Source organism: Lampetra planeri, chromosome 9 (assembly GCF_965212315.1).
Source record: "Lampetra planeri chromosome 9, kcLamPlan1.2.h2, whole genome shotgun sequence".
Taxonomy (NCBI): Eukaryota; Metazoa; Chordata; class Hyperoartia; order Petromyzontiformes; family Petromyzontidae; genus Lampetra; species Lampetra planeri.
Window position 1 is genome coordinate 11351232 of NC_136115.1, and position 25419 is coordinate 11376650.

The window sequence follows — 25419 nt, forward strand, 5'->3', positions numbered from 1 at the left end:
ACACTCGAAAAACAACACAACCCATTGCTCAACCGCAGTCAAATTATACACTCTAATTGGAATAATTTTTACAGATTTTAATGACAGGCTGTCAGTAATCTGATTACAGTAATCCATTATACCCCAACACTGGGTGTGATAATGTGCACCCTTGGTTGCTCTTGGAACCTTTGACAGCCTGTAACATCGTAAGGCTTGAGCTGCCTGCGTCGGTCCCTGTCGGATGTGTCTGCACGCTCGTCAGCCCTGGGAGTTCCCGCTCGTTTGTCTGGTTGGACGGCAGTGCGCACCGTGTGCTCGCGCCGTTGCTGGGAGCGATCTAGCTGGGAGCGCAAGGGCCAAGGATACGTTTTCATCGGTCACAATGCAAGGGTGCACAGAGAACACGCTCGTTATGGTTCGTGGAAATGTTAACGCCCTCCTTGGGGTTTTTCCAACGCTTGGCGCGCACATGATTGCACACGATTTAGTAATGTACTTTGTCTTCCCCAAAAGCCTCGTACTTTATAATTTATGTAAAGCCTACATTTTGTTATGATTGTGGCTTTATTTGCTTTTTTGACTCTATTGTAGCAAAATTTGTATTTTTTTATCAATTAGCAATAATACTATTGGTTGTTTTTATACATACGGACTTTGGATTGGCTTAAAACGCATACAGTTAAGACAAAGTCTGTCTCCGTGCACAAACGAGCATTGTATGATGCTCATTCATGGGGCGGTCCTGAGGCAATGATGGAATTCTACATTCAATCCGTCAGGCAACTGCTGTGAGCATGCATTACGTGGCGGTGGTATTCTCAACTGGGCAGTTTTTGAGGATGCGAGTGAATCCCCAACTGTGATTGAAACGCACGGCTCGCGATCGTAAGCCCAGCGCTCAGCCACAATGCGGCCCAAGGTGAATTTTTAAACGAGGTTGATTAAATCGCAGCGTGGAAGCTAGGCTCGCAAATGAGCATTTAAAGAAGGACAGTCCGCTTAATGAAGAAGGTGGTCACCTTTAAGGCACATTGTGCAAATAATCATGAGCATTGTGGAGAATATAGCAACAACATTTATAAGCGAACAATGTTTCCTCCATAGTACAGATTTCTTTGGGTTAGATCGCGTAAATATATAAATGTGTCGTTAAACTCGCCACCACCTGACACGGCCAACTAATAAAGTTTGTCATGTAAACAGAACATGCCAATTCGTGACTAATACAGCACACCGGTGTGTTGGAGAGCAAAGCCACAACATTTACATGTTCTGTTTACATATTGTTCTCGAAAGCCTACATGTTAATAGTCTCCTTCCTATATTCTCTTTCCAGATTAAAAAAAAAATTACACATCCCAACGGCCACCCGGCCTTCTGGAGTAAATTGTTTTGGCAGCATTGGATAAATGCAACTAAACTCTGGACCGGTTTCAACATTTAGTGTTTCATCCGCAGTTAGGTTTGCTAAAACCAACGCTGATGACCCACACCTAACAGAGAGGGTTTGCCAGTTCACCAGCATTGGTTCAAGCAAGCCTGACTCTGCTGATGAGAGTCCTCGCCAACAAAACTGCATCACCCGCTTACTCCAAGGCCTGCACATCCACCTGTCCTGAATACATTTCTGGGATTTCTACTGTACCAACCCCATTCACGGTGTTGGTAAATACATCTTCAAGCACAGCATTCAACAGTGTAGGATACACAGTACAGCTTTGTTCTACGGCTATTAGAATGTAGCCTATGAATCTTGTAATAAAACAGAGGCTCCCGTTATGGACCGATTTGCCATATTACCGTTTGTCAGTTGAGAGTAAACTGGCTCTGCTGCAGCGCATGAGCATCCTAGGTTTCATTTGTATCCAGTGCTTGTGGATGCATCAAGTGTGCAGTGCGTTGGCGTGGCATGTCGTGCATAGTTTGTAAGCGACACGCACACGGTGGTGTGGAAAGGTGTGGTGTGGAAATTTCTTGGTGGGCTCCGGAAAGTTTGTGGGCGGTTGTTGGTGGGGGAAAGCCAGCCGTCTCGCGTAGCACATGGACCGTGTACCTCCGGTTAGCACGGTTGGATAGGTACGGCACGAAAAAAGTTTAACATGCAACGTACGCTGCGTGTGTCACATTCTCAAGTGGAAAGCAGAGGCCAGAAAAAATCACAAATTTGGTAAAAAATCACGGGTTACAGGGCACACCATCTCTGAGGATTTTAGCCATGGTGAAGGAGTCGACAATGCGATGCCAAGCCTTATCCAAACGCTCAATGACCTCACAAAATCCTTGCGTGCTTGGATTCAGAGTGGTGGATCGTATTTTATGCAAAAAAGAAGAGTTTCATTTTGTTATAAATATAGCTGTAACGAGTATTACAGTTATATCGTTTATTTTGTACCGAGTGTTTTCACTGTAAATTTTTATTTTTTGCTTCTTTAAAAACACTTTGAAACGGGTATTATTATTACACAGAAAGTGTTTGACCTCTGGGAGTGAACAAATATAAGACTCATATGATATAAGACGCCTTCCCGGTTATTGATATTCTGGCTAAATGTGAAAACTATGGAACCCCCGGTGTGTTGTTCTGACTCGGGAGTTAATGTTCGTAGCGTAAGCCAAATCTCAGCAGAGGCGCGCATAAAACTCACATTTGGAGCACCAATCAATTTGTCCTCCCCTTTACAAGAACGCTGGCGCACGGCGCCGCTTACAGCATCAGCGGGGCTCCGCGTCGCCATTTACTGCTGCGGCGGTGAACGGCGAAGCAGACGCGGTCAACAATCCTCAGCGTGCTGGCCTCGTGCACGCGTTTCGTCATTCACTGGCCACGCTCGTGGCTAGCTTTGGTCGCCAACGCGCCTGGATTAATTTTACCGATCGTGCGGTAAATGTACGTTTGATTCGTCAGTAGAATCTCGCGCCGAAATGCCATTCTCACTTTCATGCAGATGGCGAAGCTTCGTTAGAGATCTAGGGAAGAAACCTACTTTGAAATCGTAGTCGGAAGCGCTCTCATGGCAACATTACTGTGGCCTCACTCGTCCTATACTTCAATCTATAAGTATCCTCATTTATGGTTAGCTTGCGCTCAACACATGTCGGTAAAAAAAATATCTTCATGGAATCTCCAGAACAGTTGGTGCTATGTTGCCCATGGTACCAACATGTTAGAGTCTCGGCACATTTGCGTCTTGATACATTTCCGTTAGAATATGAACAGTGGGAAGAGTAGGTTTTACATTCTCTGCACACAGGCTCTCCTACCGCTGCAGGCAGTGGCTCCTGTGAAGGCCGTGCTGGCCACATGTGTTTTGAGATGATATAGCGGTACCCACACTTTACCCCACCATCCCTGTCAATGCACGTTACAACTGGGATGGACTGAAGCCACTGGTGAAGGTTTTAGTCTCTTGAACTTGGCAGTTCTTGTGAGGTTTGTGTATGATCGCTTCAACAGAAAGAAGGCTGTCATTAATTCGGATACATTTTAGATGCCTACCCAAATCCTTTCTGCAACTGTGCCTTAGTAGAATTAAAATTTCCTGAGTTCAGGCAGGGACAGTAGCAGTGCATACCTTTCATCCACCATCTTGGAGTCTTGAATCAACAATTCTAGATATCGGCACGATATTGCAAAGTGATAAGATACCTGTAGAAGAGCATTGGAATAGATGTATCATTTGTTTGTGTGGAGGTTGATGTCATTTGGTTGGGTTTTCTCCAAACACTTTATTTTACATCGACTTGTGAAAAATGCCAAAAATCTGGAAAATAGCCCAGGCCAGAACCATTGTCATGGAGAGCATCTAACACTCGTTCAACCTTTCATGATAAATTAAAATATGTATGTGAATGTATACATGAGAATTGTGGCCACATTTCACGTGTGTGTGTGTGTATGTGGTCTGCATTGGTGACTTTGTTCACAACCGGAACGCACGTCACTGTGCGCGTCACTTTGCGCAAGATCCTCATTTTTGCTGCGCGATTGTCACTCTGCGTCCTCCAGCTCTCCCCGCGTGCCCGCGGGGCACTTTGTGCCAACCCACGTGGCTGTCGCATGCCCACACCTGGGGCGCTCATCACACGTTCTCTGTCCCCGTGCGTGCGTGCGCACGCGTGCAGGTGGACTATGTGGATGAGAGCGAGGACGGCCTTCAACGCCCCGACGCGCTGCGCCAGTCGCGCCGTCGCTTCCGCCGCATTAACCAGCGAGGAGAGCGACAGACCATCATTGAGACCATGGACAACCTGCAGGCCAACTTCCTTCGCGGCTACCACACGGTGCGTCCCACACGTGGGCCCGCGGCTGCACGGCGGAGCTTTGCGTCGCCTAGCACCGCAACTCGGGCGTCACCGCGCACAGCAGCACGTCGAGCCAAATAGGCATAGAGCCTTTCTCTTTTTTTATACTTTTATTTTTTTTAACAATAGCCCAGTACAAAGCACGTGCGACAGGGGGAAGGGGTACAGATATTCCACAGACGACAAGCCCGAAGCCAGGTGCCCACGGGGGCAGGGGAGAGGGAGGGTGATTGGCGGGATGTAGAGCCGTTCTCTTAAGCTGTGTGCCTACGGGGCGCTTCACGGAGCCGCAATATGTACACATTGCTATGTTCAGCCACATTTCCCAGCATAGAGCCACACTGAACCAGCGTTCCGCACTCAGCTGGGTGTCTATGCAGGTGGGATTGCAAGGGGGAAAAAATAATTATGTACAGACAAGAAAATGATTTAGCGTCACCGTCCAATGACAAACGTAGGAAAGTATGCCTCATATGCCATCGTTTGGAATGCAGCTGAAACCGGAGCTATGAACGTACACTTATATCGTCGATACTCATAAGCCTTCACGGGAACACATTTACGATGTTGTGCAGTTACCATCAACAGTAATCTTTAAACCATTCTGCTTCTCAACGTCGTCAAACTCCGTGCGTCAACTGCGTATATTGTTCCCTGCAGGTTACGTGATAGCTGGCAGATGCCCTTGCCTCCACAGTTTCTCCCCCATGCCGAGCAAAGAGTGCATTCTCCACTTTTAGGCCTTGTTATGAAAGTGGCAAATTACCTGAGCACTGTTCAGCAAACGGTGAGCATTTGTGGCAAGAACCCAGCGTGTTTTGCGCAAGAGCCATCTGGAAACTACTCTGGTAGTGAGCCGTCCGTTTCTATTAACTATCTTGGTGGGTTTGATAATGGCGAAATAGGTGGGATATACCGCTGTGTGTGTGTGTGAGGGATGTTTTGCTCCACAGGTGTATTTCTGGAAAATGTTAGATCGATGCTTGTGCTCTTAAACGTTGCATTCAAGTTATCCAATTACAATAAAAAATAATTTGGTGCTGCTGCTGCTGCTGCCTTGATAGTTGTGCGCAAGCGCAAACAACAGAAAACTCAACGCGTTGGTCAACGACGTCAGCGATCGTGACGGATGTGTTGAGTTTTCAATTGAAGTACAAATGTTTTTTTTAATAAAGTGGAGAATAAAGAGCTGAAGCCACTGACGGTCGTCGCGCCATGTGCTTGGTGGCGTCACCGCACGGCAGTGGGGGTCACACACCCCAACTTCGCCCCACTCCCTTCCTGATGATGTAACCCAGGTCGCCCGTGCAAAAAGAGGCGATGTTGTTGCATGCGTATCGGTGTTTATTCCATCTCCTTGTTACATCGAGGGTACAGCAACATCTTGCCACGGTGGTGAGATGTTAACTATCTCACCTGGTATGCAGGAGGTCCTGGGTTTGATCACGACCCTTGACGCCTGCTGTATATTTGGAGTTTGAATGTTCTCCCCGTGGTCACGTGGATTTTTGTCCGGGTCCACGTAATAAGCCACTTTGTTGAGCTATCATTTGTGCCCAGGTCGCTTCTGAAAAAGCGCTGTATAGCTCAGCGGGCCTTCGCTGCTAAAATAAAAAAAAATGTTTGAGTTTTTAGTCGTGGAAGCCGTGACATTATTGGTGGTAGAGTTGCGTCCAGGCGCTGCAGGAATGTGAACGTGCCGTTAAGAGAGGTCACCCCGTCCCCTCTCCCCCCACACCGGCCCTGCCCTCCTTTGGTGCAGGGTCCCCCGCGCCTCTCAGCAGCGATGTGCACGCCATCTCCCATTGTGGGACATTGATGAAATGAAGGGCACCCCGATCCAATTCGTTGATAGATAAGCCATGAAAGAGAGTAGTCGTAGTTGGATTAGCGAAGGTTTGAATTGACCCCTTGTAATATGTCGGTTATTATTTTTATTGGAGGTAGGACGAGCCGCATCCTTCCGTCATCGTCATCAACAGCCATGATATATCTACTTCCACATGAAGGCCTTCCTCTGTCATTACCATCCCTCATGGTCTTGCGCTTCCAGAACCATCTCGCAATTGGCATTGGTTGAAAACACAGCTGCTCTGAGACGGCACTGCGTGTGATTACAGAATTTTAGCTTCCAAAAGTGGCCCAACCTGTTCCCACTCTCCTCTTTACGTCAGCGTTTTGATACAGGGCCTCTTATGGCACGTTACACACACACACACACCGTGTTGTGTTTCCAGTTGTGTCCCTTCAACAGTTACTCTGTTATGGGATGATGATGATGACATCATTGCTTCTCCAGAATTGTGTTTTTTTTTACTTTAAATGTGGAAGAGGTGCTTAAAGTGTGAGAAAAAAAGCGCCTATGCATTTTCACGTGGCTGTGAGTGCAAACCCGTAGAACGTGTTTTCTGTGTACATTATTGAGGCTCTCATTCGGATATCACCGCATTTCCACACAATGTTCAAGTATTGCGGTGTTGTCTACACCTGCACTTATTTTAACCGACAACCCCAACGCCGTACGTGCCTCACTCATCTACTTAACCCTACCCCCTCCCACCGTCATGTCCATCCCTGTCTTGTCCCAACTGCTTTGCGTGGCTGAGCAGCCGCTGAGTGGCTTGTTTGACTTGTCGTCTATCCCCCGTCCCAGATGTGCACATGCATGTTGATTCTCTGTTCGCCTTCAAACTGAGAATAGCAGCAATCCCGCTGGAGATGAATAATGCATATTTCAAAGAAATGCAGATTACATTGCCTTAAGCTTTTGCTGCATGCTAGATTTCAGAAGGAAGTAATTTGATTCATCGGAACCTCCTCGGAGCATTTCCACGCGCAGCAACTACGGTGCGAGAGCGACGTCCCTGCAGCGGTGCCTCAATATCTTCAGTGCTCTTCGGCACAGGCCTACAACATCAAGCAGCCAGCAACACATTTCACTGTTAAGATTGCTATAGGTCAGCGTTAAGCACATTTCTTTAAGTGAGCAAAGTTTTCTGAGACCTTGGGAAAGGAGACGAGGATGATGGTGGAATTTGAAAGTGGCGCTGTGCGAGGAAAGAAGTGGCAAGAGAAACGTCGTGTATTGTTGTGACCTGCATTGTGATGAGTGGGTGAGTGAGTGCGTGAGTGTGCTGTTTTGTTGCCTGCAGTGTTGTGAGTGGGTGAGTGTGTTGTTGTGACCTGCAGTGTGGTGAGTGGATGAGTGAGTGGGTGTGTGTGTTGTTGTGGGGAGCGGTAGTGTAGCGGTTAGCGCGATCGCTACAGATCTGGTGACCCGGGTTCGATTCCTGCTCACGGCCAACACCAGTTACGATTATATGAACTGGTCCTGGGCCTCCCCTAGGTCGACTCAGCCTCAAATGAGACAAAGGCAGCCGGGCGTGGTGTTGGCCACCCACCCCCTCGTGTGCCGTGCCAGCCTTCATAGGTACTCGCTAACAGCACTTGCGCCTACAGTCTGTTAAGGCTATACGGGGGGATCTTTGTTTTTGTGTGTTGTTATGACCTGCAGTGTGGTGGCTGAACAAATTGTTGATGAGTGCATGAGACAAAGCAGTCATGTGTCTGGTAGAGTCCTCAACGTGGGGGTAAGAATCAACGAGTGAAGTTCACGGGAACAGTAACAATGCTCGTAGCGATAGAAGAGTGATGAAGGAGGGACTGACCGCCGCTGAGTGAGCGAGCGACCGGAGTGAAATGGTGAATGCTGGGTCATCAATAAATCCGACTGCTTTCTGTTGACTTCTGCCAAGTACAGTGGGAATTGTCAAAGGTGCAGTCACAGGAAGTCGTGGAACAACAAATTCATAAATTATGCACACTCAGCCAGATTCCACGATACTGCCAAGCAGGCAAAATGTCCCCCCCCTCCTCCCCGCTGTGTGCCACTGGATGCCTCGCCCTTGGCACGCTTGGCGGCACCTTGGTGAGTGGGGGGGGCGGAGGCACGAGCCCGGTGCCGCTTGCCCCAGCAGCCGGCGCAGCCCCCCCTGCGTGTGAGGTGGCGGGCACGGCGGGCACGGCGGGCACGGCGGGCACGGCGGGCACGCGGCGGTGTGCGGCGCCAGCATCGCGGTGATTACCGTGCTGGCGCAAAGTGATGTGCCGTTAAGTTGCCATTCGGCGGCGCTTGGCAAAAAGTGTCACCTTGAGGAGGCCATGCCAGCGCGTACTGAAGTCCGTTCGGGATGACCGCCGAATATTAAGCCTGTCGCACTTGCTCGTTGGGCACAAAGCCCACCAGGGGGCTGCCAGCGTTGTGATACTCCGCTGCATTAGAATGCACAGTTGTGCTGCGCTGGGTCTGGGCCAAGTCAAAAGCCTCGTTTGATATCAATCCGGGATATTTGATTTTTCACAGAAGGGGTCAGTTGCTGGTCACTCCATCCCAAATGCATTAATAAATAATCAGCACTCCCAAACGAGAATCATGACATTACTGTAGATTGTCCAGATGCCGGTCAGATACAGGGCACTTGTCAGCCTAGGTTGCAGAGCTTGGTTTCTCCTGGGCACAGGGAAAGTGAAATGAAAATTATTCCTCTCTGTGGGACACAGGATACACAACAGCAGCGCAATTAAGTCGTCGGAAATGACCTACGAAATCCGTCACTTTGCAGAGAATGGCGACACAACTCTTTGTTGCTGAGCCGTCGTGCATTGCATCGTTCCGCCCTCTCATGAGTCACGCGACCGCACTTTCTCCCGATTCTCCCCGCAGTGACACACGCTACAGTCGTTGCGCTGTGATGCGTAGTGGTGTATGCGACGACTCGGTTTCATTGGTGGCAGAGGACCCCATTTGGTTTTTTTTTAAGATGAAGTGGAACCTGCTCATATTTTATTAGGGCTTCTTAGGGTTCACCGACTTTGCCACAGACACGGGAGAGCCAAGCTGATGGCTCTCAGTGCATCGGACACTGAAGTCAAATGTGTAAGGAATTTTTTTGTTTTATTTTTGGCAGGGTTAGCTCAAGAGGGAATAAAATTTGTTACAAACTTCATCGTCATCATCATCAGCCATGTTCTGTCCGCTGAGCTGAATAAATCCACCGTGAAGATCTTGGGAGAGCAGATATCCGACCGTATAAGCTGCACCCACTAGGAAGACATTATTATTCGTCCCAAGCATTGCAACAGCGAGGCAACCATGCGCGTGTGGTGGTGCTGCTACCATCACCTACCGCCCCTCGCCTGCAGGTCCGCCCTGACAGGCATTCTGCCGGGGGCTTGTGTGTAATGTCGCCACGTGACTTCGTTCATTGCTCCGCCTTAAAGGAGAGGTGCCGCTGATTTTGAATCCCAAATTATTAGCAAATGTGGAAATCTATTTTAAATGAAATCTACCAAATATATATTTTTTATTTTCAGCATTCTGCAGTAACATTGCGGTATCGTCGATCGCGTGCAATAGCCAACCCCGTGTGTGCGCCTCGTGCGAGGCAGCAAATTGATCACACGCAGAGCAATTGTTGTCGTGACCTAGTGGCCTCTTGATGGCAGCGTGTTGGTCCCCGCGCTGCCTCTCGTTCACAATGAGGGTTTGGTGCGGGGGTGGGGTGACTCGGCGATCGAGCTGGAATTCCGGAGGGCCACGTGCACCGTTAACAATCGGCGTGTAGACCTTGGCCTGCGCTCCACCTAGGTGGCCAGCTATGTTGTGAGTGCTGGGGAGAGACGAAGTTGGCCAGCTATGTTGTCACCACCGCCGATTTGTCATCTCGGTCTTCATCGGCGCTCACTAACGTCCAGACATATCCTGGTGTAATCTGAGCGCTCGGCTCACGGCCAGAAGGTGGAAAGTTTTCATTTTGGTTTGCTTCTGACTCGCCTGATCATCTCATCCAGGGTCAATAAAATGAGCACCGCTTCGTGGAAAATAAGGAGTGGTTGTCCTGCGGCCAGGGTTGGGCTTTGCCATAATAATGTGGACATTACAACCACGTCCTCATGGCCACACAGTGGCAATGGCCACCACCGCCATTGCTCGTGTGATCAGGGATGCACTTTGGTGTTCACAGCACTTTCTCCAACCGTTGCCGATAAAGAAGGAAGTTTTTGTCCATTCGGCAGCTGTTGAGAGATGTGTGGTGTCATTTTGTGATTCGCACATTTTCCATGTTGGCAATTTACTGTGTAAAGTGTGCTCTGCAGGGCTGTCCTCTATGCACAGCAGCAACAGCATCAGGGTCACTTGCACTGGACACCTCCGTGGCCAATGAGGCTTCCGCTGAGTATATCTGGGGTTGTGCAGTAATGTCCAGTTGTATTTTCCCCCCTTCTACAATGGCTTACGTTAGCTTTTTAAATCAACTATTTGAGCATTTTATTTCGGCGAACTTTTCATCAGGTTTCCTTCCAGTGAGAGTCGAGGCCCTTCCCGTAATGACAATAATTCCGCAAGCACGGCCTGACTTCCCGTCCCGCGTCCCATCGCCGGCAATCTTGTCGGCTGCCGCCGTGAATAAAGGGGCGCAGGGCCCGTGTGAGGAGGAACGCCGCCTGCAACTCATCCATTACTCTCCCCGGAGAGCCCGGGAAATGAGGAAAGGGATCTCTCTTGCGCACCACACGAGACACTTATTCACTAGGCCGGGTGTGGAAACCCAGAGGCCCCACCACCCTCAACAACCGCTCTCACCCCCTTCACCTTCTCCACCACAAAATCAAATTTTCTCTGCCAGCAGCAGCAGCCCCTTTCCGTGGGTCCTGACCGGCATCCGAGCGCAGGCGAGCGTACCGTGTATGTTTTACGATACCCCACCAGGAGTGATTGAGTAGCAAGAAGATGCGGCTCTTATTGCTTCGCGGGGAGACAGGAGGGCTGCCTGAGTTGCCTGCGATATTGGTTGTGCCGTTTGCCGTGGGGCGTGCAGCACGAAAGCAGTCACCGCGCGCTCTGCCGTCGGCGCGGTGAACATGAGTTGTATAAAAATCACACGCGAATAGAGCCCTCGCTTTCAGGGAAGGGTTGTGGATCACAAAGCCAAACGAACGCCACGTAGGCGTTATTGTTTTGGTGAACGTTTCCTTGAGCAGGGAAATGTTGTGACCACTCAAGAGAGAGTTGCGATGATCTCCGCCACTCACAGTGTAACCGAACTAGGAGTCTACGACTGGTGCACAGGGCCTCATCAATTACAGAAAACTAATTATGCTTTTCGGCACAGGCTCATCCCAACCTAAATTGTGGTCGTTCTCAAGCTGATGACCACCATAATTTTAGCTTATTTCAGACATAATTAAGTTAACTTTAAGTATCTGGTTCACCTTGTATGGAACTGAAGTTGGGGATTTGGGGGTTGTTTGGTGACTCTGTTGCTTGCGGGCATTTATAAGTTCGAGGGAGGGAGATGTATTTGTTTTTACTGAAATTAAGGTTTTCAAATATATGGCAGGTTGCCGAGTGGTTTTGTTTTCCTGGCCAAGTGCATACGACTATATTATTAACCCATGGTGTCTCCTTTCTCTCACCGCCCCCACCCTGCATCCCACCTCTCTCCTGCCACAGGACCCCCTGCACGGCCAGGTAACGCCACCTCATTCCATCTTCTTTCACAAGCTCTCTCTGTGTTGGCATTGGCCATCTTGCAAGGGCACTGTTTAAACAGCATGCTCACTATCAAGCCCACAGATTGCCAGCTTTGACAGCCACATTCAAACCCAGTCTTGCCCTGGTACTCTATGCGCGCGCCTTTCTACAGAGGAGACGTTACGCCGATGGTCTCGCCTTTTTGCAAACGCTAAAGTGGCAATCGACAGGGCACCGCGGGGGCGAGGAGATGTCATCTCACTCGCCTGGTTCACAGAAGGTTCGTGGGTCCAATTTCGGACCCTGATGACGCCTGTTGTATATTTGCACGCGGAGAGCTGTGATTTATTCGCACCGCTGATGTCACATCCGTCTGGTTTGAACGATTATTTACTTCGCTGTGCTTCATTTCTGTTTTAATTTATGGCCTTTTTAAAGTCACGTGGCAGCTCTAGTGGCAGTGCGACATGGGGGTGTCAGCGCGGTACATTTTTATGATATTAACTTCGCTGACATTTATACGACACGTGTTTTTCTGTACACAAGTCATTCATATCCATTATATATACGTACGTGTTTGAAATATTCAACATACTTTCAATCTAAGGAACAAACAAAAGTCAACAAATGCAAGTCAAATAAAGTTTTATTCGTATTGGAAATCCATGAAGCAAGACTTGTGTCCATTACGCAGTGGTAAGAAGCAGTGGTACAAATCAAATGGAGAAAGGCATGACTTTTTGTATTCACTGCGGAGAGGCCATAGGCCCGTTAATCGCTGTTCACGTGGCTGAGGGTGGAATAGTGTGCAGTGAAATAGACTTTGCGATCCTTGGAGTTGCAGTGACGGATGTGTTCCCTATGATGGCGCCCTTCATTGGCTGTGTTGCTGGTTTCACAAGTTAAGCCATTTCCTGATCATTTCCAGAGGCGTTGCTCATCTCCTGTTTACAGGCCTGAGCGAGTGGCGGCAATTCCACGTGGTCAACTACCACTGTTCACTTTTACACAGTTGTACTTAATGTTTTTACCCTGGATGGATGCTGTGTCAACCCCAGCCAGTATTTAAACTCGCAGCCTTCCTGAACGCGAGCCGCTCACTCTATTTATCACAATTAAGGAGTTGGCAAATGTTCCGTTTTTGTATGATGCTTGATTAAGTTATGCCAATGGCCTCGTTACCAACATCTGAGCAGATGACCAAGGCAATAGGTTTAAGCGGGCCCTGAACGTTTACACTGATCGGTGCAGATGTACATTGTTTTTCATCCACACAGTGCGATGGAATAACAGTTATACCGGAATGGTATAGTTGACAATCAATGGGAAGATCAGATTATACGGTGCAAATTAATATAAATATTGGGGCCTTATCTATCTGGTTCGTATTCGTGCACACGTGCAGCAGCACGCACCGATTGCAAATTAACGCGCGCCCCTTGGCTTATAAACAGACCAGATGCATGCACCTCAATACACGGATATAACCCCTTGTTGTGTATGTATATATGTTGAATTTCTTTCACACCGTACATAGCCAACCCTGTTGCTTTCTTGTTGAGCTGCTTCAAAGTGCACGGCATTTCAGACAGTTGCACAAAGTCGCGGTTGCGTGGATAATTGTGTCACGTTGGTAAATCTAATCGTGTACCTATTTTATACGTGTGTTTTTCATGAAATGTTTTATTGTTTTGAATGGATGCCTCAATCAGGCAGCCCCAGACACAGTATCTCGATTGCACCCACTCACAGAGTAGGCACACAACTAACAGGTAGTGGTGTTTGCGTTATGTTTTCGATATTTCACTTTGGGGACTTTTTTTTAGTTTCCAGTCATGCGCCTAATTTGTGAGTGGGTTTAATGTAGATTTAAAAAATACCAAATATAAACAAAATAAAGTAAATGTCGTCATTAAGTTAACACGTTCATTCTCCGCCAAGTTTATTCACGCGCGTAACAATATTGATCAGTGCTGTGTAATTTATTTGGTTATGTAATTGTGTTTATTGACATTTGATGAATTCTTATTGCCTCTCTTATTATTATTATTTTGTAACAATTTATTGTTGCTATCCCACGCGCTGAGCTCTGCAGCCCTGCTGGGCGCCTTGCCCGTGACTGCTTCTCCTGTTACCTCCCTTATCTGGCCGCATGTTTCATGCACCTTGCTTCTTGGGGTTTCCTGCCTCTCTGGTTTTATCTGACATACACGATTTATCCGCTCTTACAAGTCCTCCGAAACAAACTGTAATAGCCAGCGTCGCTCCCGAAACATTACCAATGTCATAATTGTTTTTGACACCTTTTTTACGAGGAGTCATGTTTGCATAGACCACAATACCTGCAGTCATAATGCAAACCAAAAACATAACTCTGATAATATATGCACTGTCCTTGAAGTTGATTGGTCCACACCGGAGACAGCTTTCCTTAGAGCCTAGTCTCACATGGGTTGGACCAGATGACGCCAAAAGGCGCACGTTTTGTTGCCAGATAAAAGGGTAAAAAAACTATTATCATATTTTTTACTGGCAAATGAGGTACCAATGGTGATTACCAATGTCTTCACAGCTACTGCAGCATCGACGCCTCCAAAGAATGCGAACATTCTGGAGTAGAGTAGAACCCCTCTTAACGACCACCCCGGTTAACCCCAGTGTGTAGTGTATAGTAATGTAGCGTAATGTATAGTAGTGTAGTGTATCGTAGTGTCGTGTAGCGTAGTGTGTAGTAGTGTAGTGTATAGTTGTGTAGAGTCGGGACCCCTCTTAACGACCACCCCGGTTCACGACTAATCGCTTATTATAAAGTAAGTATTTTTTGGGTGACAAAGGATAACTTTCTATGCTATCGGAACGAATTAAGCCTTTATAACATGTATTTCCTACACTCGCTTAATGGCCAAATCACTTAACGACAGGTTTCATGGCACCAATTACCATGATTGAGAGGTTCTACGGTACTACAGAGGTCGCAACCGGGTACCCGATACCCGTACCCTACCCGATACCCGGCTACCCGTACCCGGCCGGGTACGGCTACGGGTCCCCGTTTGCGACCCTGGTGCGGCCGGGTACGGGTAGGCCGTGATTCACTGGTGAGTAACCGTTTGTCACTCATTTCCCAACGTCTTGTCTCTTCTCACAATTCAAGTTCCTAGAATCAACCCACCCGCGCCTGCAACATGGCTTCATCCCAGAGGTCGCAAACGGGTACCCGTATCCTACCCGATACCCGACCGGGTACGGGTAGCCGGGTATCGGGTAGGGTACGGGTACCCGTTTGCGACCCTGGTGCGGCCGGTTACGGGTAAGGAATCAAAACCCATTTGCGACCTCTGCTGTACTATATTTAATATAAATAAAATATTGCCTGTGTTTATTCCAACGTAGCTTTCATCTGAGTGAACTCTATGGCCTCTTTATAGGGTGAGGTGATATCAGTAATTTCACATGTATTTTTGATCTTTGACATGAAACTGTTCCAGGAAGTCAGTTTTTGTTTCAGGCCTCTGTCTGGGTCAAAACAAGTGGTGTGAATGTTTAAACGACTCCGTGACCTTCTGTCTTCGCTTGCTGACGGTGGAGCAATCACCTTGATAGTCAAACTGGCAAATACAAAACGTCGGTGTCTGCAGCACAAGATTAACACATCTCGACCAGAAACCCGGGCTTCTCCCTCGAGGTAGCCTCTAATATTCTTCTCATTCTTCAGCAAAAAAAACGAATTGCCCCCCACTGTGAATGGATGAATTATCACACAATGTAAACTCAATTCAGGAATCTCTTCGCTAATTTGTATCTCTTCGCTATTGTTCATGCAACCAAGGCAGCAGACATCGCAGCTATCGTGATTTTCACCTGGAGACGAACGCTTGTGTTGCGTTCGAAACGTCGTGATTTATTTTATTTTATTTCTACCTACGTGACTTTACCAAAAGAACCAAAGAGTATGGATTCCTGCAGTCACGAAAGCTTCAAATCAGGATCAGACTAAATAACACGAGTGTAATTTTCATAAATGTTTAAATAACTCATTCTCAAAACGACAAATTGAGTGACTTGTATCGATATGGATGAAGTGAAATCAATTAATCATTGCTTACCACATATCTGTGTGACTCCTGAATTTCTCCTGCTGGCCCTGCTAATGCGAAACATGACGTGTTTGTACAGAGCACCCATCGCGTGCGGAACACCCGAGGGACGCTCGCAGGAGGGCCGCAGTGGCAATGAGCAAACACAAACGTGTAATTGCAAACAGAGAGGCTATTAGCGATGCCGATCATCAGTGGAATAATGAGCGCAGTAGTAATGCCGCGTGAGATGCAATCTCGCGTCTGTGCGCGCGGAGTCACGCCGCGTGGCGAGAGTGTGTCATGGCGTTTCGCGAGAGGCATTAGGCACAATTAAGTGACTACGACAGTAGTAACGATAAATCAAATAAACATCGCCTGTTTGTAAACGTATTTAAAAATCCTAATTGAAATGCTGCGTACACCGAACATAATAGAGACGGGGTTTTCATCCAAGGAGCAAGTCGCCTTATGCACTGTTGCCCTACACAGATGTGAAATTAAATAAAACAGCCCCCCTCGTTTAAATCGCACGTAATGAAACCCAATGGAGCTTATGTTGCCACAGATGTAACGGTTAAACAATTGGAGCCGTTCCAGCCGCAGGTGGCAGGCCATTTTAACGCAGCTGGTCGGTCAGCAGGTGATAGAGAGAAAAAACAGCGTCACAAAACAGCGACGCTCAGGGTGCTGAACTGTAACATTTTAAGTCGAGTAGTAAGTAGAGTGGTATTCGCGTGGGCTGCCATCATCAATGTCGCGTGAGTAGGGCTTGGGAGCGGTGGCGTAGCGGTTTGCGCGCTGCGCTACGAACCCGGCGACCCGAGTTCGATTCCCGCTCACGGCCAACACCAATAACGATTATCTGAACCAGTCCTGGGCCTCCCCTAGATCGACGCAGCCGCAAATGAGTACCTGGTGCGCCACTGGAGAGACAAAGACGGTCGGCCATGGTGCTGGCCACCCACCCCCTCGTGTGCCGTGCCGGCCTTCATTGGTGCTCACTAACGGCACTTGCCCCAACACTCCGTAAAAGCTAAACGGGGGATCTTTGTATTTGATCAGTTCGGAGAATCTTTAATATCAGGGGGCGGGGGGGGGGGGTGTTTGTGGTTTCTCGGTGCGGTGGTTCCCCACGTGTTGCGAAGCAGGCGGACCGTGTGCACGGCTGTCCCCCGGCCTCACTGCAGCGTTGCCGCCCTGTTCCTCCTGTCCCCGTTCCACATGGCCTAACATGTTATGCAACAGGCGCCCGTAACGCACTGTGGAATTAGAACTTATAAGGAGATAAAGTAACGTGACTGTGTCAAGAGGTTGTGCGTGAAGGAAACCGAGTTCGAGTAGATGATTTTGTGTCACCGGTTGAGAATGCCCCAGGAGACCGGCATCGGAGTCTCATTTGAAAAAGTGACCTGGGGTCACCAAAATGACAAAAACAAAACAAACCAAAAAATAAAGTAATGCAGCGAATAGAAATCATGGCAAAAAGAAATTTGCGTCAGTGGTTTTTTGTGCTCGGACCGTAATATTGACCAAGTGGAATGGTTTGTTGTGCTCGGCATTGTGGGTTTCCCCAAAATGCTCTGAAAGCTACAGTTATTCACGTGCCATTGTGCTTGTAAAAACATCCTGCTCATACCGCTGCATGTACGGTTTGCAGAACGCTGTACTCATTAAAATGCTGCACAGCAAAGGTTTTGTTGTTTGCTATCACACCTCCACGTGGACTCGGGTGCTTTAGAACAGGGCAGTGTGACCTTTAAGTCAAGGCCTATTGACAACTTTACTCAGCTTCGACAGACCTGGTTTCACCTGAGGACGGCTGCTTGCGTTGTGGCCGAAACGTCGTGAGAATTATTTTATTATGTTTTATTTTTATTATTTTATTACTTCCCTTCTACGTGACTTTACCGAAAGAACCAAGAAGATGAATCCCTGCAGTCATGAAAGCTTTAAATCGAAATTTTACTTTACTCAGCCAAATCGCGTTATAGCCGAGGACAGTATTCAGATAGAAAACAAATGTGAATTCTCTTCAGTGTAGCATCATTTTATAACGGTGCATACAGACTGGAGGAAACGTTTTGTATTAAAAGTAGTTTGCAAAGCCTTCCAAGAGGTATGCATTGCCTAACGCTCTCGTACTCAGCGTGTGCTGGCTTCCACCGCTTGCTTCCTGGTAGGTGCCAGGCCTCGTGCCTGTTGTGCCTTGCAGTGTGTGCGACGCACGTCCCTCCACTCGGCTCCTCCACGCGGCCTCCCCACGCCTGGCTCGGTGCCATTGTAACCCATTCACTCGTCTCTTTAGCATCTGCGAAGCGATCTGCTTCGCTGCTTAATGAGGCAGTTGAGTCTTCGCAATTGTCTAATTTTTTTGCGTTCGCACTTCCCCAGTGGAACATAAACCGCGATTAGCACGGTCGGCTACGTACGGTGCAAAAGTAGTTAAACGTACATACATACATGCATGCACACATGTAAAGAGCTACTGCAGGTTACCAGCAGAGAACTAGTTTGTAAACATGCCTTACCGTAATTTTGTGAATTTTTCACGTGGGCTAGGATAGAAAAGGTCACAGAAAGTAAACAGATGAGTCGGCCGGGGCTGTGTTTTTCCCCGCGTGGTCGCCGCGCGTGGTCGCCGCGCGTGGTCTCTGCGCGTGGTCGCTTTGGGGAAGTGTGTGGAGGCTGAGTTGACGTGGCTATGGAAAGGCCAGTGACGTGGCCCTGGAAAGTCTGCTGCGTGGGGTTTATGGTCATTTCACTCCATTCCGTCTGTCGCCGTGATTCACGCGTCCACGTTTGAGCTCTTGGGCATTTCAACTGCACTATCCAAACCGTCGGACAAAGACGGTCGCTGCATCGCGCGCTTTCACATGCTCTTCTGCGGCCGTCTGGAATGCTCTTCCTTCCGATGTTAGGAAGCCACTGGAGCTATTCACTTTTAAATACAAATTTAAATCTTAATTTTTTTAGAACTGCGTTTTGTGTTTAGTTTGTTGTCCTTCCTCCACACCTCCGATTAGCATGGTTGGCTGTGTACAGTGCGAAAAAAGTTCTACACACACACGCAAACCTGAAACTCCACTTGGTGGTAGGTTGTGCGGCACTCTGAATGCCATATCTGTCATATCTATCGCAATTATTTCTTAATGCTTGGATTGGTTTGACAGGCTGGGCATACAAAAGGAAAATGTGACGGTGACATCACAATTTACATTAACTTTCTGAAATGTAATTATCACATGATACACAGAGTCTTGCCACTTCATTTGTGGAATTGGATTTCGAATTGGCTCCCAGCTCACTGTTGCTCTTGGTTTTCTCTTCTCTTGCACCACATCTCATCCCAGGTCACTCTTGCAAACGAGACCCTGTTCTGCTTCTTAGAGTTCTCACATGGCTCAACAAATTAACCTGATCTTGATCAGTCTCGACAGCTCTACAGATACACGTTGGCTCATCCCTCCCACCTGACCTCTCAAATGCTTCTATTACATTTCTTTTTTTTAAAGGAAATAGTTTAGCGGATTCAACTTTATATTATTTCTACTTAGTATCACTAAGGTTCGAGTGCTTTACTCACAATCAAACGGAGGTTTTGCTCCATGCCCCGCCGTGGCGGTTGAAACGTTCGGCAAGTTTATTCAATCACCGTGCCTCTGTCCACCCACCCTATTAAATAAGGGTATGCCGCACTCAATCGGCGGATTGAGTGTAGTGGGGAAAAGTCTGGGTAATGCCACCTCTTCCGAGACGTCTAGTCAATGTGAAAGAGTAGGCCAAATATCCTCTGGAGGGGCCCTCTAGAGCTCCCTCTAGTTGAAGCCCTTCTGCCAGCAATGTCATGAGCAGGAAATTGCAGGGCTGCACCTTTTAACCTTTTATTTCATTCTCCCAGGGTTGACAAGATGTTTTGTATTTTCTGGTTGTCCTGCACCGCCCCCGTTAGTGGTATTCCTACCACCGGACGTTTTCACGTCGTTGGTCGCTGGAGCAGGGAGGAACTTTGACATCACAGCAGTAATTTTAGCTGTGACGGTCCCACCTAATGACGGAGACTTGTGTTGCCTCCGAAACGTCGTGATTTTTATTTTATTTCCATCATTACTTTTATTCATCTTCTTGGTTCTTTCGGTAAAGTCACGTAGAAGGGAAATAAAAAAATAATAAAAATTAAACATAATCAAGTAATTATCACGACGTTTCGGCCACAACACATTTTTATTAACTTTTAATTTTATTTTTTACCTACGTGACTTTACCGAAAAAACCTAAGAGTATCACAGCAGAGCTTCAGCTCATGCGCTTTCGGGTTAAACTTAAATTTCGTTGACGGATTTGTGATGTGTTTTGACTGTGTTCTGATATTGGTCCTGTGTAGCCTGTTCTTGTCCCTGTAGAGCCAGCGGTTCATGTTGTTCTGGAGTGCACGGGTTGCACAGGTGGCATCTACGAGGCCTGGCACTCGATGTGGCTCGGCCGCGGTGAACCCTGCCCGCTACTCGATTGCGAGAACGCCCTCCGTTGATTGAGCTGTTTCAGAGGAGATGAAGCAAACCCGCCCTCGCACACTACGTGGCTATGTTTGAGCAAACAGCTCTCATTAAAATCGCACGCGACGTGTGGCTACACAGCCTGTGGGTGTTTTTTTTCTCTCTCTACGGTTGAGAATTTGTGAAGTAGTTTGGAAATGTTATGCTCATCAGAATGGCAGATGTATTTGTTCCGAATAAGGCAAAAATTTTGCTATTAATTATAATTAATAGCAAAATTTTAATTCGAGACCCACATTATTTTTTTTGTCATATTTTTTTCTATTAGATCCTTGGCTCTATAAATTCAATGTACATTTTCCATTTTTACAGTGTGGCTGATGATGTGTCAGCATTGTGGCACATGGCAAAATAAACAAGGACAAAAATATTTTTCCAAAAAATCTGTTATTGGGAGGACAGTACAACATTGGCTTATGTAACACGTGTAAAGAGTGCACGCATCCTATTTGCTGTTGCGGCTCCAGCTCATTGCATTGTGGTAACTCGCCACACATCCACAGTGGACCTCACCTGTCCAGGCGTCAGGCCCCACACGGCACGCCGCGCCTATGTGAGTAATGAATACCCTGCCCGGCGTTCCCCTTGGTCCCACGGTGAAATAACTGTATTGCGCGGGAGGCTGCCTGGCAGCAACAATCTCCCAAGTGCTCGTGCCTTCCTGCGATCCCAGAGCTCCGTGGCATGCCCCTCTTCGGGCACCTGTCGCAGTGACGGCTGCTTGCGCTAGCGGGCTGTGTTATCCCATAACCGTGGGAGGACTGCGCCAATAATTGAGTGAGAATTTCCAAAAAACACGGGGGAGACTTGAGGTTTGAAAAAGTGTAATTAGTCGTGCCGAGTTTGTGATTGGGAAGTGGTGTAGGAGGCTGTGCGCCCGTAATCTTGTTTTTGTTTCTCGTACAAAGCGCCTCCCGTGAAATTGCTATGGGGGCTCCGTGAATCTCACTTTCGCCTGCTTGCCTGGGTGCGCGTTTGTTGTTCTTGATATCCAACAAACGCATTTCTCGGAGCTGCCCAGCACGGCTTTCAAACCACCCCAATCACTTCTGCTTTCCGTGGTTTTCTTGACTCCTTGTAAGGAGTTTGTGGCAAAGCGGACGTGACGTGCCAACCCACGCTTGCTCCGTGTGGCAAAAGGAAAGGTTTTTTTAATCTGAAACGAGGCTATATACTCCCCCGCGGCAGAATTTCCCAAACACTGCCCAACACCACGGTTGAAAATTAGACGGCTCTGAGAGGAACTCGGCTTCTCGGTTCGACGCGCAATTAACCCCCGGGATTAATTTTAGATTGAGGAACTTGCCGAGACCATATATGTTCCCACTCGTTGAGAGAAAGCCGTGTTGATCGCTGCGCCCGTTGGGACACGGAGCCGGTGGAACGCTGCTGCCCAGCGGCGTGCGGTCGGCCGACACGCGCGCTCTAATAGCCGCGCGGAGACGCACCGCCCGCCGATGTCCGTGGCTGCCCTCCCCGCTTCGTGGAGACTCGTGGACTTCGGAGCCCGAGTCAAAGCGCGCATGCCGCTCGGCCGCCGTAGGAAGCTCCTGGTAAGCGACACGCGATGGTCTCCACGCGGGGCGGGGGCGGCTGTCCTCGTGCGGAGCCAATGAGTGAGCGAGAGCCAGTGGATGATCGTAAATTTGAAAACTGTTGCGCAGCACGATCCCGCTGGCTTTTCTCGTGGAGCCGCGTCATCTCCTCTGCGTGCGTTTTAAACAACTGGGTGATGTAAGTGGTTCGGAGAAACGTGCAAACTCTTACCTCTTGCAATTCTGACAGTGTTGTGAGTTGCTGGTCGCTTGAAACTTTGGGCCTGTGCTCAGCAACTCTGTTGAGCGAATGAGCAGTTGTTGATTGTGGTTTTGGTTTACTGGAGACATTAATTTCCAACGTTTTGCCTTTGTAAATGACAATGAATGGTTTTGATTATTTGGTCATTTGAGCTCTGTCCCCTTGTGTTTAGCTTAGGTTCAAATGCCGTGCCCGATGCGGCCGAGTGTAACGATCACCACCTGGGAGTTCACAGCGGTCGTCTCATCGAGACGCTGGTGCCTCGTGCATGCGACAGCACAGAGAAACGTCTGTTTAAACTGATATTATTTTGTCATTTTAGTGAAAAATCTGGATTAATATGAACGAAAATGGGAAACTAAGACAGTGACGCGTAATCTGTTTTGAAGGGTTCTATCCTAATCTTTCATAATTTACTTGTGGACTTGATTAATTGGGAGGCAGGGTGTTGACGATAGTGACATTTACGTTGAGAATTAGAAGATGAATGTGCTGCGGGTTTACTGACGGTGTAGGCCAGGGGTGGCCAACCAGTAACAGGCCACGAGCTAACAAGTACCCGTGAGTTCTACAAAGAGCCAAGTGTAGATATGTTAACAGTTTTCGGCAAACCACGGGAGACATTCATACTACTTCGATAGAGCCGCGTGTGCGGCTCGGGGAGACGCCAGTTGGCCACCGCTGGCGTCGGCGGTGTAGCTCCTCGGCACGCGAGCCGCGCCGTGGACTCGCGGCTGCGCAGTCGGAACTCCTCGTCCCGCCGGTGCAGGGGTCACGCCCATCGTTTTTTCTTGGTCTCCACGCCCAGCCCGTTCAGCTTGGGACCATGGGGTGAATTCCCTTTGTGGGTATTTTTGTGTCTGCATCTTCGTACAACTGCCTTCCCCCCCTAGACCGTTGGCTTCATAGGTCTGACTAACAGGTCCGCTTATCGTCAGTATATGCATCTCATTCATTTAATTTTACGTTAAATAGTATTCCGGTAACAGAATAACTCAATATTTAACAAGCACACGGTTATCATATTACATTTCTTGGAATGTGAATTATTTTTATACAGATATGTGTAAATCCCAATTTCATGGAAGCTGCAGATTTCACAGTATATTCTTTTTAGTTTGCAAATGGAAAACTTTAGTGAATTGGTGCAATCGTAATAATTGCCCAGAGACGACACGAAGTTGCGTTCCGTTGTTCGTGATTCACGTCCCTGGCCGCCTGCTGTGCGTGACGATGGGCTCACGAGAAGCGCGTGAAATTATTTCACGCCAACACAAACAGAATTGGGGGGGGGGGGGGGGGGGTGGTGGTCGGAAGCAGTGTCAGTGCAGTGGATGAATGAGGTGGAGCTGGCTTGGGAAAACTCAGCTGATTATATAAAAAATAATAGAACTATCATTTTTATCTTTTTGGTTCTTTCGGTAAAGTCACGTATAATGGAAATAATAAATTAATACATAATACATTAATTAAATTCTCACCTGAGGACGGCTGCTTGCGTTGTGGCCGAAACGTCGTGAGAATTGAATTATTTTATTATGTTTTATTTTATTATTTCCATTCTACGTGACTTTACCGAAAGAACCAAGAAGATGAATCCCTGCAGTCACCAAAGCTTTAAATCGAAATATCATTTTTATTTTACCAGTTAAGGCCCACTGAGCTATATAGTTCTTCTTCAGAAGTGGCCTGGCTATTACAAACGATAACTTAACGAAGTGGCTTGTCACGTGGAAATTTATAGCAGCCAAATACTCTAAACACACGTTGATTCGAAATGTGGAGGGAAAAACCGGAGGACCCGGAGAAAAATACACATGACCACGCGGAGAGAGACATGCAAACTCCGAATTTTCAAGCATCAGGGTCGAAATCGAACCTACGAACTCCTGCATACCAGGTGGCAGGAGGCAGCAGTACGCAGTGCGAGAGCGGCGCGTGGGAGGCGGGGATGTGGAGGGTGCAGGGGCCACGGGAAAGCAGGGCGAGCGAACGAGCGAGCGAGACGTGAAACGTTTCCTGTAGACCTCGCCCACAAACAGATTCGGGAAACTTTGAGTTTCTCAGCCTCGGCCTCCGACCAGCATCCCACGTCCATAAACCTGTGGAGACGGGGAAGGAAAAGGCGCCACCCCCACCCACCCACCCCTTTCCTTTCCGCTTTGGGCTGAGCCCATCGCCGGGTGCGTGTGAAAGTGCAGGGAAGTGGCACTCGCAGCGATGGCCCCCCCCACCATTCGCTGACGCGTGCGGAGCGCAACGGAGGCGTGCGCAGCGCGACGGAGGCGTGCGGACCCTGCGAGCGGCGTCGTTGCCATTGTTTGTCCTGCTGGTCTCGCTTGAATGGAAGCGTAATATCCATTTTCAATCTCAAGCGCGGAGTGGTGAGAGAAAGAAGAGGGGGCCGCCCTTTGAGGCCGATGAAGGCGGTGAGTGTTGCTGAAAAATGGTCTTCGGCTCTTTTAGAAGAGACTGTGCTTTTTATTGAGTTGAGGGTGATTTGGGTTATCGCCTGAAATATAGCCACGTTTTCGCTTTGCTGTTTTTAACATCAGATTGCCTCCGGCGTCGCCTGTCGTGGAAGGATGAGTAGCGCCGATAACGTGATGGATGTGGACCGAACGTATTCATAATTCAGTTACAGGCCATAGGACGCTGCTCTTATCCTTTTGAAATTGATGACAGCGCATTGCCATCTGACCTAATCTCACTTCCCAGTGACCGTAATGTTGAGTAGTGGACAATGTCCCCTGATGATATCGCACAGGCTCTCTGCCGACAAGTGCGCCACCCCGAGAGGGAGCATTAAACCTGAAACCCCCCCCCCTTCCCCTCTTTGTCGTGAATACCAGTGGGACCTTCTTAAGTTTATCGGGCGGCGTAGTGGGTAGATATGTACCTTGGGTTTGTGTACGAACTCCCTTTGGGTGTTTTTTTTACCAAAATGTAACTACTTTAAATGTGTGTTTGTGTGCGAGTCTGTTGGAGTAAATGTTTTCCATTTTAAGAAGACTGGCGTGTACATTGGTTTTGGATAAGCAGCTTTTTTTTTTCGTAACACCTTTGCTGAATTAACAGATTAGATTACCATGTTTTAAATCACGTGGGTATGGGTCAGTACTTTTTTGCCGCACTGTTGTTAAAACCTCGGGCGTTCGGTATCGGGGTAGAT

At 48.1% G+C, this 25419-nt stretch overlaps 1 protein-coding gene across 9 annotated transcripts in view; it reads left to right on the forward strand.

Moving 5' to 3' along the window:
* LOC144720673 (rap guanine nucleotide exchange factor 2-like) overlaps positions 1–25419 on the forward strand; it is a 232657-nt gene that overhangs the window by 177349 nt on the left and 29889 nt on the right. For 6 of the 9 annotated variants that reach the window (XM_078597611.1, XM_078597614.1, XM_078597616.1 and 3 more), the window contains 2 exons: positions 4105–4263; positions 11798–11815. In XM_078597611.1, the coding sequence (XP_078453737.1) occupies positions 4105–4263; positions 11798–11815 (177 nt within the window). Of the gene's footprint in view, positions 1–4104; positions 4264–11797; positions 11816–15108; positions 22004–24404; positions 24677–25419 lie in introns of those variants that run through there. The other 3 variants (XM_078597613.1, XM_078597618.1, XM_078597620.1) reach the window with 3 other exon arrangements.